This window comes from Podarcis melisellensis (assembly GCF_964234715.1).
Source record: "Podarcis melisellensis genome assembly, chromosome: 2".
In the NCBI taxonomy this organism is placed as follows: Eukaryota; Metazoa; Chordata; class Lepidosauria; order Squamata; family Lacertidae; genus Podarcis; species Podarcis melisellensis.
Genome location: NC_138529.1, coordinates 23,441,538 through 23,456,313, shown reverse-complemented (window position 1 = coordinate 23,456,313; position 14,776 = coordinate 23,441,538). Strand labels below are relative to the sequence as shown.

At 46.8% G+C, this 14,776-nt stretch overlaps 1 protein-coding gene across 3 annotated transcripts in view; it reads left to right on the top strand.

Annotated features, from left to right (window-relative positions):
- The window catches only part of WIPI1 (WD repeat domain, phosphoinositide interacting 1), a 48,950-nt gene that overhangs the window by 21,921 nt on the left and 12,253 nt on the right, over positions 1-14,776 (top strand). For all 3 annotated transcript variants that reach the window (XR_014165353.1, XM_081899794.1, XM_081899793.1), the window contains 3 exons: positions 9,784-9,881; positions 13,023-13,115; positions 14,290-14,360. Coding sequence is in view for 2 of the 3 variants with exons in the window: in XM_081899794.1 (XP_081755920.1) it covers positions 9,784-9,881; positions 13,023-13,115; positions 14,290-14,360 (262 nt within the window). In the remaining variant the exon portion in view is untranslated. The remainder of the gene's footprint in view (positions 1-9,783; positions 9,882-13,022; positions 13,116-14,289; positions 14,361-14,776) is intronic.

Sequence of the window (14,776 nt, the reverse complement as noted above, 5' to 3'; positions counted from 1 at the left end):
GCCTTCCAAGGCTTTGCAGCCCTCAAATTGCTGCAAAGCCTTAGAGTTAGGAAATCTGCCCTTTTGCTTCATCGCTTTAAGCAGCAGCCTTAGCTGGAACATTTCTGGAGAGGACTGACCACAATTTGAGCTGCAGCTGACTTTGACAAAAAGCCGCAAAGGGAGAGGAAATGGCAACAGCACCGTCTCCTCCCCTCGACCTGCCACCGTGCCTTTTTGTTCCTGCTCATCTGCTTTGCTTTTGGCAGGAAGCAGCTCTCGGGCAAGTTTGGCACTTGATCCCAGCGAATGACAATCTGTTTGACACCTTCCATGTACACAGCACACTTAAAGAACAAAAGAAGACTCTCATGAGAATAGAATAGAAGATGGGTTATGCCCCTGCATCAAGTGCCAGTAAACTTTTTTTTTTTTGTATCTTTCCTCTCCCCGCCCCAAAAGAATTCCATGGAGAATAGGTGGTTCTCTTCTGCCCCCCTCAGAATGAAGTTAAAAAGTAAGAACAGCCCTGCTAGATCAAACCAAACCCGGAGACTCCTTTCCTAGGCTGTCCCTGCCAACTCTTACCCCATCAGTGTGCAGGTGAGGTTGGGATTTTGTGTCCCAGAATAGATCCATTTGCATTTGCTTCCTATGAACACCATCTTCCATTTTAATGTCCATTTCCCCAGCTTGGAGGAATCATTTTTGAGCTCTTTGCTGTTCCTTTTTGTTGTTGTTTTTGCTCCCCTAAATGTGTCATCAGCAAAGTTGACCAACTCACTGCTCACCCCTAAACTCCACATCATTTATGAACAAGTTATAAAGCACTGAAGTTGGTTAAGCTGAGGTATAGAGATGGGTCCAAGGTCACTCAGGGGAACATCATGGCTGAGAGGGGATTTGAGGTCCTACTGAAGAAACACGTGAGGAGGGAGTGTGCTTCCCCGTTGGGCAACATTAGTAGAGGAAGATCACATTCTGGGTAGCCCAGCATGAAGATGGTGTGTTTTTTAGGGCCCTGCAAGGACAGCCAGACAAGGTCATTTTGTTGGGCATCTGAGACGAGCTAGATAAAGTGGTGCCTTCCCCAATGCTTTCAGCCTTGACTCAGTGGGTTTCCCCACTATTTTAGGGTGGGATTCAGTTGCAAACTGGCAAATTCAGGTTGCATAATGAATTTTGATTTGGTGCTTTTGCACAGCAAGCCTGTGTCTCCAGACAGATTGGACTTCTGGAGATGATGGGGAATTGTGGGATAACAGTTTCTTGATGGAGTGTCGTATAACTTCCCTACCATCAAAGGGGAATGAACGTTCAATGAATAACTGATGTTGCTGTGAACAGGTCCTTAGGAAGCAACCAATGATGCAGTTCACATGTAGCCAATAAATGCCTGGTTGGTTCCTTGGGAAGTCACTCTTGGACTCCAGATTGACCTTATTCTGGCTCTTAACAGATGGCCTCTCATGGAGATTAAACCCATTGAAAGCTTTGGATGTGATTATATTTTTAAAATCCTCCACTACAGCTCCCAAAGGCATAAACATCCACTGGCCTGGGGCTTTGAAACAAGACAGCAGTTCATTTAAGGTTCAAAATTATTGAAAGAAGTTAATTATGCTTTGCCAAAGAGGCTCCAGCATGATCATGTTTGTTTTCATTGCTTTTTTTCTTTTACTGAAGTCTCTAACTAAAATCTATAGGCCTTACTCCCAAAGGCCTCTGTATTAGTTGCTGTGGAAAGGCTCTGCAGACAGGGAGACAACTCTATTCCTTTTATCACTGATAGCGTTGTGACATTAAACCCATGGGCTGGCATTGTGGTGGGGTTTTTTTAAGCGTTATATAGATATGGAAGAGTGGTGAAGTTAATTCACATGGGTGGAAGAATTGAAAGAGCAAAAGCGTGGGCTCCCAGAGACGAGATCATGGCTGCTTTGCTACACCCTGGTGTTCTGTTGCTGCACTAACCTAAGCTGTGGTTTGCTTTAGGATCTCTTCCAAACCTAGCCTTGTGGTTAAATAATTTTAACAATAATTTAATAATAATTTTATTATTTATTATTTCATTACTTGACTCCCTCTAGACAAATCACAAGCTGTAAACCGCAGGACAAACCTTGGTTCTAGTTTATGGTTTGTTTGGAGAAAGCTAAACCACAAGCCTGGGTTTTGATTACACACTAAGCATAACCGCACTTTTGCTCAGCATAGCACAGCATCAAAAGGATCGGGGCATAAATAGCAAAGTGGCTGCGGTTTCTCCAGGAGCCCACACGTTGGCTTGTTCATGCCAGTCCTTGGTTTGACTTTGTGTTTCTTGCAAACCAGACCTCTATATGAGTTTTAGAAAGACAATGAGGAAATTTGTTTACAGGACCTCTAACTTGTTTTTTTGAGAGCCAAGCTGGAGGTTTTGAGATACGTGGAGGTTCACATTTGTTGTCTTTGCTCTGGAGCAAAAAAATGATAAATTGTAAGTTTCCCATCTCTTCCTGTGAGTAACTTTAATGGTGGTAAAGTTGAGTGTTTGATTCTGTTCTGCTTGTGCCCTGCTGACACACTAGCAAGCCAACTCTGCTCTTGCAAAGAAGGCTCTTCCAGTGGGTCTGTTTTTTGGAGTACGGATGGCCTGCTTAATGAGCATTCAGCCTGATTTGTTTGCAGAGAGATTAGCCAAGGTTGCGTCAAGCAAGTGTTACCGCAGTCTTATCAGCGCATTTTCTCATCACTTCCCTTTTCAGAAAAAGTCCGATATTTTGGGGGAAGCGTGTTTGTTTTTGCCAGAGCTCTAAATCAGCTTACATGGTGCAGCCTGAATCTGTGGAGATGTGATTGAATTCCACCCCTAAATAATGACCACCTGGAAGAATCTCCATGCCTTGTTGTTAGGACTTCTTTAGTTTCCTCTAACTGCGCACCTTATAAGAGCACCCTCTGGCGGTGTAGCTACTCTTTCTGGTTCTGTACAAGGCTCCATATGACAAATATTTTGCTTTCAAGCCTCCCACTAATGCCCTTTTCCAGTTTGCTGCTCCTAGGCCAACTGGGTTCAGTCCTGAAGCCTGTATCTCCCAGACTTTGGGGGCAGAATTGCAATCAGTATCTTCTGATATCCTGCTGTTACATGTTTGGCTGCAGCTTATAGAGGGGAGAACATTCTGTATTTGTCCAAGTACATCCTTACCACTCACACATGGGGACAGGACCACTGTGACATTTATAAACATTGGCGAGGGTAGGTTTGCCAATAGACCTGAAGCTCTGTTCCAGGAAGGTAAAGAATTGTGGTCTCTTTTTTTTTTAGTGGAGAAATGGTGCAGTGCTGGACTAAACAGATCCATTTGGAAAGCCCCCCAGAGTAGTTTTAAGACAGTGTCTTTAGTGAGGAAGGACCATGGTTCAGTGGTAGTATATCTGCTTTGCATGCAGGAATTTCTGGGTTCAATCCTCAGCATCTCCAGATAGGACTGGGGAAAAGTTCCTGTCTGAAACCCCAGAAAGCTTCTGCCAGTCCGTATAGACAATACTGTGTGACATGATACAAGGCAGTTTCCTATGTTCCTGTGTTCTATTAATCCCCCCGCTTTTGTCTACACAAAGTACAGCCCCTCCTCTGAGATCTCATGTACAGCAGGTCCTTTGTCTTAAACTGGGCTTGTTTTGCCTGGTGCAAAATCCCGCCACCCCCCACACTCTGCTAGTGTGCAGAGATGACACCAGAATAGGCAGAGGGAGGCAACTGACTATGACCCTCAAACTTTCAAGTTAATTTACGTAGGTTAGGGATGCACAAATACAGAATTCATGTTCGGGGTTTGTTGGCCTTTCAGGTGCTTATGGCCTGGCCAGGTGGAGGAGATGAGCAGGTTGGGGGGGGCATTCTTTCTTTAGCGTTTGGGGTGCAAGCTCCTGGCCTCTTTAGGGCTGCACATGCAGTTGATGCTCCCTCTCTAGAACAGAACATCTGGCTTAGCCCTGGTTTGGGAGAAGGATGCTCAAATGAACTCGTCTCTCCTGTACTTATTCTGCACCTTTGAAATATTTTGCAAGGAAAGTCTGAAGTATTTTGTTTGTGCCTCTTGTGGAAACTAGTTCTTAGGACATCCTAGGAATAATAAAGAGGGCAGCCATTCAGCTTTCTTTTTTGCAGCCTTGCACTTAGTGCCTTCACGAAGTCAACTCTGTAGACCTGAGCACTTTCCCAGGCCCTTCACAGCTTGTTTTCCTGCTCGTCTGTCCCGAACAAAACCTCTAGCTGGGCCTGCTGACTCACAGCGCTGCTGACTGAGTTTGTTTAACTTTGGAATTCTCTCGATCCTCAGTCATCTCCAAAGGGCTTCAGGAAATAGGCTCTGCTGAATGTTCTTTCTACAGACCACAAGCCCAGAGACTTCCTTTTCAAGATTTTCCCTGGCAGTTGTCTGGCTTGCATGCTACATAAGTCAGTTTCTTTGTGATGTGGCGCATCCAGCTCCCTTTAAATGCAAGCCTTGCAAATGTGGCACTTATCTCAGATGTTCCTTGTTTGGTGTTGGAATTGTTCTTCATGATCTTAGTCATATATACCGACAGATGCATCCATGGCTCCTTAAGCTGCTGCAGTAGTATAGCTGGAGAGGGATAGCGAACCCAGTGTTATCTACTCCCTGGAAACCTCTAGATTGGATTACTGCAGTGTGTTGTATGTGGGGCTGCCCTTGAAAACTTGTTTGGAAAATGCAACCCATGCAGAATTCTCACACTACACTGTTGCATATAGCACCAATTTCGGCACAGCTGCACTGGCTACCAGTTAGTTTCTGGGATACAGTCATACCTCATGTTACGTTTGCTTCATGTTACATTTTTTCAGGTTGCTTCCCGCGGCGACCCGGAAGTACCGGAAAGGGTTACTTCTGGGTTTCGCTTCTCACGCATGCGCAGTAGCGCTAAATTGCACTTCGCGCATGCGCAGTAACACCAAATCACGTGGCACACCTGCGCAGATACGGTGCTTCAGGTTGCGGGCTTTTCATGTTGTGAACAGGCCTCCAGAACGGATCCCGTTCGCAACCAGAGGTACCACTGTAAATTTAAAGTGCTGGTTTGGAACCTAGGAAGCCTATCATGGCTCAGGACCCCAATACCTGTCTCTTTCTACGTGAACCAACCCAGACCCTGCATTTGCCATCGGAGGCTCTTCTCCATGTGCCCCTGCAAGTGGAGGGTGGCGGTTTGAGACCAGGCCTTTTGCACGGTGGCTGCCCACTTGTAAAACACTGTCCCCCAGGAGACACACCTGGCATTGTCTGCTTTTAAGTGCCAGGCAAAAACTTTTTTGGGAGAGTAATTAGGTGAGTTTTGAGCTTTTTTGTGTGTGCTCCCCGTTTTAGTGTGTGTGGGGGGAGGTGGATTTGTATTTTTTCATCCATATTTATGGACAAGTGTTTCAGGTTCTACTTTTACAGTGGTATCTCGGGTTACAGACGCTTCAGGTTACAGACGCTTCAGGTTACGGACTCCGCTAACCCAGAAATAGTACCTCGGGTTAAGAACTTTGCTTCAGGATGAGAACAGAAATCGTGCTCCGGTAGTGTGGCAGCAGCGGGAGGCCCCATTAGCTAAAGTGGTACCTCAGGTTAAGAACAGTTTCAGGTTAAGAACAGACCTCTGGAACGAATTAAGTACTTAACCTGAGGTACCACTGTACTCTTGTTCCTCTGTTTGGTTTTAATGTTTCTCATTTCTCTTTTTGCATTTAATGCTGCTTTGAGATAACTTGGTGTAAAATGCTGCAGGTAAACAGGGTGAAATTCAGCGTTGTGTTCTTCCAGTTGTTTAATCTGCACACGTATTCTAGTTTACGAGACGTAAGGAGAATGCCTCTCCTTCTCTGTGTACTGTTCTGGGGCTTCGTCTGAGGCAGTTTCAGCGGGAAGAGATTGGGGGTGGGGTGAGAAAGCTCCATTATACAAGTGGAAGTCCTTGCGCAGGCCTCCCTCTGACAGGGCTGGTTAGATGAATCCCACCCATAATAAATCATAAATATATGTCTGATTCAGCTGTTACCCTTCTGCTTGCTATTTCTCTGGGGAAAACATGGCAACTCTTGAGTCAGTATAAATGTCAGGTAGCAGCTCGGCTGCTCAATGATGCCTCCATTCCCCACTCTGACGAAACTCAAAATCAGGGCGGGTTAACCTTTGGCCCTCCAGATGTTTTCGGACCACAGCTTCCATCACTCCTGATCATTGGCCATGCAGCCTGGGGCATGATGGGAGTTGGAGTCTGAAAGGCCCCGGGTTCCCAGTCCCTCTTCAAGACAGTTGGAATTTGTGATTTCCTCCTTCGCCATTTCTTTTCTGCCTTGCATTCTTTTTCTTTCTATTTTTGAAGAGAATCGGGTGGCTGGTGGATGACAAGGGCCAGATAAATATCGCTGTTAGGAGATGCTGCCCGAGCTGTCGGTCATGATGTCAGACAATAGCTGTGCCAAGCAGAGGCTTTGCTGCTCTTGGGGTCTTGCCAAGGCAGCATAGCCTGGCACCGGTGTTTGTCTGAAAAACACACATGGTCCTATTTCCTGTCCAAGAGTTGTACACACCATCTCTTTGGGATGCCTTCAGCCTTTTTAATAACTCTGAAAAGGCCATCAAAGGAGGTTCCTGGCGTTTCTTGTATGTACCTGCTTACAGATTGTCTCTTTGCTGTGATATGTCAACAGTGGCTGCAGCAGGCTTAATAAGGGGCTTCTTGGACCCAGTGATTCTCAGTGTTTTCGTTACCACATAGAATCCTATTTTGGCATTGAGCTGTTTTAATAGATAATATGAATAGATAATATTAGACTTCACATAAAATTCATTTAAAAAAAGGAGTATTGTTCTTTGAAATGAAGAGCTGGTGGTAAGCCTACTCATGTCTCCTGATCTTTCCTTTGTTATTCCCAAAGTTTTTAGAGCACTTCAAAATCTCTGTGATGGAACAAGCAGTACATAATGTCATTTGGGCCTTGTTCTCACTGAGGTGTTAAATTGCACGTGGCCTGTACCATTGACTGCAAGATGAACTCTTTAATAACAATAATAATGACGACAACCATTTTATTTATAGGCCACCCATCTCACTGGGTTGCCCCAGCCACTCTGGGAGGCTCTCCACAAAATATTAAAAACACAAGAAAGCATCAACCTTTAGAAACTTCCCTGAACAGGGCTGCTTTCAGATGTCTTCTGAAAGTCAAATGGTTGTTTATCTGCTCTCTGTGGGGAGGAAGAGAGACTCCTAAGAATAGCCAGCCTGAAGCACTACTCCCAGACACCCCAGTTAGTTAGATCTGTCTGCTGGGAAATTATTTTCTGCGATAGATCTTTCTATCCTGTGACACACACACACATGACACAGTTTGAAGTGGGACGTTCATTCCAGATGTGGGCTTATTCACTTGAATGAGAGCCCGGCCTTTTGTCACTTGCCCTTTCCGAGGGGCTGCCCTTTCCGAATATCGTGATGTGGTGCCTGCCAAGGGGAGGAAGCGGGCTGTGCCACAAGAAAGAAGGCCAGTATTCCCAGGGGTCGCTTTCCTGACTTCCAGCTTTACATGTTGAGTTCACTCGAGGACTCCGGGAAGCAGTGTCTGTGGGCTTTTTCTCTCATCATTGTAGAGGAAATGTTTTATGCTGCCTATGCTTCTTTCTGCCCTTCTCTGAACCCATGCTTTCCCAAAGTGGAATCCCTGGCACCGCCATGGTGTGTGTGTGTTTGTGTCTCTGGTTTGGGATCCCTTCCCATTCCTTACAGGCATTTAAGACTGCAACTCTGTGCTGTTGGTTTTCCTCTACCAGCATAAAGTGGTTTGGATGAAAGAAAATCAGGGTCGCCCGTGCACATGCACGTGTCTGCAGAGGATGAATTTCCTGGTACCCACAGTCACCTCCCCCTACTAAAAGAAGCATTCTATTGCAATCTGTTGAATAGGTGTGTGTGTGTGTGATGGCCGCAACAGTTGATCAACCAATTTATGAAGGCACATTTGTCAGCCACTGAAGTATAATGTCTCCAGCTGGCCATTAGTGGTCAGTTTGTCCCCCCCCTCTGGTTTTTCAGGGAGGGAAACCCCCGGGGGAACTTTTGAAAAGGGACTTGCATTGTGTCATCCCTAATCTGAACCCATTTTGGGCGGAAGAGAGCCAGTTTGTTTGTTTGCAACCTTTTCCAAAAATAAAAAATGACGAGGCAGATTAAAAAATGTAGTGAAGATGCAATGATGATAGGGAAAGACATTTTCTCTTCTTCTTTACAAGAAAATGGCAGCCCAATGCAAAAGCTTGCTGGGGGATGGCCAGGGCTGTACAGTCGTACCTCGGGTTAAGAACTTAATTCGTTCTGGAGGTCCGCTCTTAACCTGAAACTGTTCTTAACCTGAAGCACTACTTTAGCTAACGGGGCATCCCACTGCTGCCACACCACCGGCGCACGATTTCTGTTCTCATCCTGAAGCAAAGTTCTTAACCTGAGGTACTATTTCTGGGTTAGCGGAGTCTGTAACCTGAAGCGTCTGTAACCCGAGGTACCACTGTATAGAGAAGTGTCTGCCAGTCATCTCTAATGATGGGGGAGGTTTAGCATTGCTAGCCTCCATTCAGAAATCTGTGGAGCAGGGGCAGTAATGGCAAGGCTGTTCTCACTGTGTTTTAGTGGCAAGTTCTCCATGTCATTCCAGGTGCATTCAAGATGCTTAGAAGCGGCTGCCTTAGGGGTCTTGGTTATTCATTTCCACCTGCAAGAGTCAAAGGAAAACCACTTGCGTCTTCCCTGCACAGCAACAAATGCTCTCCCTGTCCTCCACATCCAAAGGAACTCATTGTTTTCCCATTTTGCACACCACATCATGAAAACCGCCCTTGCCAACAGCTTTCTGAAGGATTCCGGGGCTATGTCTCTGGTGATCTCCAAAACAGAAAGGCTGCGCCGTTTTTAAGGGCATAATATGAAGAAAGGGGCTGGTTTGTGTTTTAAAAAAAAGAAAGACAGGGAGTACTTGAGAATGGGCTATTTTATTGACAAAATAGTCTTTTTGTATTGTGCATGGAGCTGTGCCCTCTCTTGCCTGCAGGTGTCACCAGAGTCAGAGAGATTTCCTGTTGCAGGTGAGGAGTCACCTCAGCCTGCATATAGAACAGGGGTCAGTAAACTTCTTCAGCAGGGGGCCGGTCCACTGTCCCTCAGACCTTGTGGGGGGCCGGACTATATTTGGAAAAAAATATATATGAACGAATTCCTATGCCCCACAAATAACCCAGAGATGCATTTTAAAGAAAAGCACACATTTTACTCATCTAAAAACACGCTGATTCCCAGACCGTCTGCGGGCCGGATCCAGCCCTTGGGCCTTTGTTTGCCTACCCATGTTCTAGGCCATGGGTAGGCAAACTAAGGCCTGGGGGCTGGATCTGGCCCAATCGCCTTCTAAATCCGGCCCACGGATGGTCCAGTAATCAGCGTGTTTTTATATGAGTAGAATGTGTCCTTTTATTTAAAGTGCATCTCTGGGTTATTTGTGGGGCATAGGAATTTGTTCATTTTTTTCTTCTTCAAAATATAATCCGCCCCCTCCCCCGCAAGGTCTGAGGGACGATAGACAGGCCCCCTGCTGAAAAAGTTTGCTGAACCTTGATCTAGAAGTGCCAGCAATGGGACCAGTTGCATTTTTCCCAGCAGGAAACTCTCTCCTTCTGCCGCTGTCCATAAAACACTCTGCCCATACCATGAGCTCAGCATCTCTGCCTGACAATGCAATTTGTTTCCCTCCACCTCTAGGTTTGTGTGCACTTTCTATTAACCATTCCAATTCCTACTTGGCATACCCCGGCAGCACGACCGTCGGCGAGATTGTGCTGTACGACGGAAATAATTTGGTAGGTAGAAAGGAATCTCGCAATCTGAGCTCTGGGGGCCCATGTTCTCTGGAAGTGTTTCACTTCAACAGGCCCTAAATATTCTTTTAAATCAGGCTCCTGGAGCATGGGAAACCTACCTTATACCAAGTCAGACCAAGGGTTTGTATAGCTCAGGCTTGTCTGCAATAGCTGGCAGTGTCTTCCCTTTTTTGCCATTTTTTCCCCTTTTCAGTTTAAATCAAATCAAATTAATTCAGATTTAAAAGTTGACTTCCTGTCCCACCCATATTTGCCACTCAATGTTACAAGTATTTCCAAATTGCATTTTAAAAAACTATGTTTTTATTTTGAAATTCATTTAATTTTCACTTTTGCAAATTTTTCAAATTCACCAAAAAAACCCTGCATTAATCATTGACTTCCCCTCCCCCTTTTCATGGTTTGTTCTAGTTATCTTCTGCTGCTGCGTATTCTAGTTACTCCGTATTATTTCTTTCCCATTTTATCTCAGCTTAATTTATACTGCTAGATTTACTCTAATCCTGCTAACGTTTTAATTTGTTTACAGTGATTCTTCAAATATTCTACAAACAATTTCCAGTCTTTCTTAAATTCTCTTTCTTCCTGATCTCTTCTTCTGCTGGTTAGGCTTGCCGTTTCTACATATTCCATCAATTTTGTATGCCATTCCTTCTTCTTTGGTATCCTTCCCTCCCTCCATTAAAAAAATCTAACATATTGTAGCATTTACCCCCTCCTCTTCATTTCCCCATGACTGCTCTTTTTCACTTCCTGCTAGACTCTACTTAACTACAGCATACTCCCAAATACCAATACAGTGGTGCCTCGCAAGACGAAATTAATTCGTTCCGCAAGTCTTTTCGTCTTGCGAGTTTTTCGTCTTGCGAAGCACGGTTTCCCATAGGAATGCATTAAAAATCAATTAATGCGTTCCTATGGAAACCACCTTCAGACCAGGTCCGGGGACAGTCCGCCCCCCGACCTCTTCTGAAGGCTGGCGGGGGGCAAAAGTCTTTGCTCCCCCCCCCCGCCTGCCTTCCCGGGACAGCGGAGACTTTTCCGCTGTCCCGGGGCGATCTTAAAATGCTGGCGGGCGGCAGCGAACGCTTCGCTGCCGTCCCCCAGCATTTTAAAAGCCCCCGGGACAGCGGAGACTTTTCCGCTGTCCCGGGGCGATCTTAAAACGCTGGCGGGCGGCAGCGAAAGCTTCGCTGCCGTCCTCCAGCATTTTAAAAGCCCCCGGGACAGCGGAGGAATTCTCCGCTGTCCCGGGGCGATTTAAAAGCCCCCGGGAAGGCAGGCAGGGGGGACAAAGACTTTTGCCGCCCGCCCGCCCGCCTTCAGAAGAGGTCCAGGACTCTGACAAAGTGAAGAGTAACCCTTACAGTGGTGCCCCGCTAGACAAAAGGGTTTTCCGTTTTGGAGGCGCTTCGCAAGACGAATCTCCCTATGGGCTTGCTTCGCAAGAAGAAAGCCCATAGGGAAATCTCCGGGGACCTCTTTTAAATGCTAGCGGTGGGGAGCAAAGCCTTCCCCCCCCTCCGGCCTTCAGAAGAGGTCCAGGAAGGCCGGCGGGGGCCAAAAGGCTTTGCTCCCCACCGCCAGCATTTTAAAAGCAGTCCGGGATAGCAGGGAAGCGCTTCCCGCTATCCCGGATGGCTTTTGAAGGCAGGCGGGGGGAGCAAAGACTTTTGCCCCCCGCCCGCCTTCAGAAGCGGTCCAGAACCTCTTCTGAAGGCAGGCGGGGGGCAAAAGTCTTTGTCCCCCCTGCCTGCCTTCCCGGGGGCTTTTAAATCGCCCCGGGGCTGTCCCGGGGCGATTTAACAGCCCCCGGACGGCTTTGAAGGCAGGTGGGGAGGAGCAAAGACTTTTGCCCCCGCCCGCCTTCAGAAGAGGTCCAGGTCCCTGCCTGCCTTCCGGGGGGCTTTTGAAGACAGGCGGGGGGAGCAAAGACTTTTGCCCCCCACCCGCCTTCAGAAGAGGTCCAGGACCTCTTCTGAAGGCCGGCGGGGGGCAAAAGTCTTTGTCCCCCCTGCCTGCCTTCCCGGGGGGTTTTAAATCATCCCGGGACTGTCCCGGGGCGATTTAAAAGCCCCCGGACCGCTTTTGAAGGCAGGCGGGGGGGGGGGGAATTCGTCTTGCGAAGCGCCTCCAAAACGGAAAACCCTTTCGTCTAGCGGGGCACCACTGTAAGGGTTACTCTTCACTTTGTCAGGCCTCATAAATCCTTAGTTATCAATCAATAATTGCCCACTGTTTTTCATGTACAAACGTCTGACTGGTTCCAAGGCAGCGCCTTCGTAGCATTTCAGATGGGGCCCTTGGCCAGCTTTTCCTGGTGATTCTGGTGGTCGAACAATGCCCATGGTTGAACCTGCAACCTTCTGCATGCAGAGTAGATGTTCTGGTACTGAGCTCATCAGAGCTGCATGTATGTGCATAATTGAAGTAAAAATAAGACAAGGGAGACTGACGTCTTGGAGGGCGCTGCCAGACTGATGCTATTCTCAGGTGGGGTTGAGTCTCATCCCAGCAAATCCAGGTCACACAAGCTGTAGTCGACTGGGAGTTCTTGCGCAACGAACCCACTTCCGCCAAAGTCTGGACTTTTTGCAGTAAGGAAAGTGATGGGGAGATAGGTGTGACGCTTGCTTTGATGCAACGCCATCTCACCTCCATGCAAACACATACGGATGAAAGCTCAACAAGCAGCTTGTCAGGGAGCACCCTGATTCTCTGTGCCTTGACTATTCAAGTGCTATCATTGGGGGCATTCTGTGCCCTTAGCCCATGAAGCCTTAATTTTGCCATAGCTAAGGAAGGAGCATGGAGCAGATGCTCATTGGGTAACCTCCCGTCAATCACCGGCTCTTAGGCTAGCCTACCTCACAGGGCTGTTGTAGGGATGAATTGAGGAGGGGGGAAACCAAATATGCAACATTGAGCTCCTTGGGAGGGAAGATGGGGATATAAATGCAATAAATTATGCAATTAATGCAATTAATAAAATACTTTTGCTTACAACACTACTAATCTGTCTACACACTTTTGAAGAAAAACTGGAAATCCTACCCTTCTCCCAGGCCTTTTTTTTTTTTTTTTGGCTCACACTTAAACTGTTTACCTTCCCATTAACAGAGAGACGTCTGTTCAATTTCTGCCCACGATGGGCCCCTCGCTGCCCTGGCCTTCAACTCCACAGGGTCAAAACTAGCAAGTGCTTCTGAAAAGGTAAGTGAGCAAAATGTCTGCCACTGGAGAAAATTACAATTGGCACTTGTGTTTTCCCTGAGGAGCAAAAACGAGTGTTGTGTTTACCATTTGAATCCTTTGGCAATTAGTTACTCACCCTAGGCAAAAGTTTCTGGTATTTCACTTAGGGGTTTTTTCCCTCTTCCATTTTAAGCTTATGCCCGCTTGCCTTGTCGTCAGCACAGAGAAATGTATTCAAAAGTTTGCATGTTTTATAAGTCTGTTTTGAGGAGGAGCCATTGGCGTTAAAATACTAATTTAAAGAGAAAGCTGGCAAAGGAGTAACCATCTTGCATGTGGCTACATGTACCAGAAGAACTGGCATTGAGTACTGTTCCTAGAAACTGCTGCAGACTAAGCCTGCTTGCTTTCAAGTAAGTTCTACTGAAATCAGTGGGGCTTGCTTCTAGGTCATAACTGAGGTGTAAGCCCCCAAATTTAAGCAAACTTGTAAATTAATCCAAAGTATGTTTACTCGGATGTTAATCCTGCTGAGGTCAGTGGCGCTTGCTGCCAAGTCATTTGTGCTTAGAACTTCAGCCTTAGTTGTAAGTTCCAATGAAAGCAGTGGCTTCTATGTAGTCTTTCTTAGGATCACATTACCTATCCTAATACTGTTTGTGAGTGCTAGGTAAAGGTAAAGGGATCCCTGACCATTAGGTCCAGTCGTGGCCGAATCTGGAGTTGCGCCACTCATCTCGCTTTATTGGCCGAGGGAGCCGGCATACAGTTTCCGGGTCATGTGGCCAGCATGACTAAGCCGCTTCTGGCGAACCAGAGCAGCGCATGGAAATGCCGTTTACCTTCCCGCCGGAGCGGTACCTATTTATCTACTTGCACTTTGAGGTGCTTTCGAACTGCTAGGTTGGCAGGAGCTGGGACCGAGCAACGGGAGCTCACCCCGTCGCGGGGATTCAAACCACCAACCTTCTGATTGGCAAGTCCTAGGCTCTGTGGTTTAACCCACAGCGCCACCCGCGTCCCTCGTTTGTGAGTGCTAGGAAATACTTAATTTATTCTCGTGTGTATGTTTGTGTGTGTACATGTACTGAATGTTCATGGCGGAATAATTGTAGCATCTCTTCTGTGAAGGCAGCTGGTCCTTGCAACCTGATGGCTATGTGACTTCCATGCCTTACCTGTTTTCCTTCAGGGGACTGTCATTCGGGTGTTTTCCATCCCTGAGGGGCAAAAGGTCTATGAATTCAGAAGAGGAATGAAGAGGTCAGTGCTACGCTCATCAGTGGCTCTTTTTCTTCTTCTTCTTTGACCCCATATGAAATGCACGCCCTGCTACCTAGGAGGGTCCTTACCTAGGAAATGTTTCGGGAACACTCTCCAAAACACATGGGAGGGCCTGCTGCCTTTCCTTGCTTTCACAGCCATTGAACGCAACACATTTGAGAAACAGTATGATTGGTGTGGGAGTTTCTGGTATCACGCCTGGCTGGTCCAGTACCATTGAGGTTTTCACTGGTAAACAGCAAGTGCCTTCATTGGGCGTAACTGTGGGGAAATCGCTGCTTAGGGACACAAGTACAGGAGAGGTATAAAATAGGGTGAAGTACTTTAGGGATCTTTTTTCCTCACTGTGCTTTTTAAAACACCGGTCCATTCTTGCAAGGTGTGCCGATGGTCAG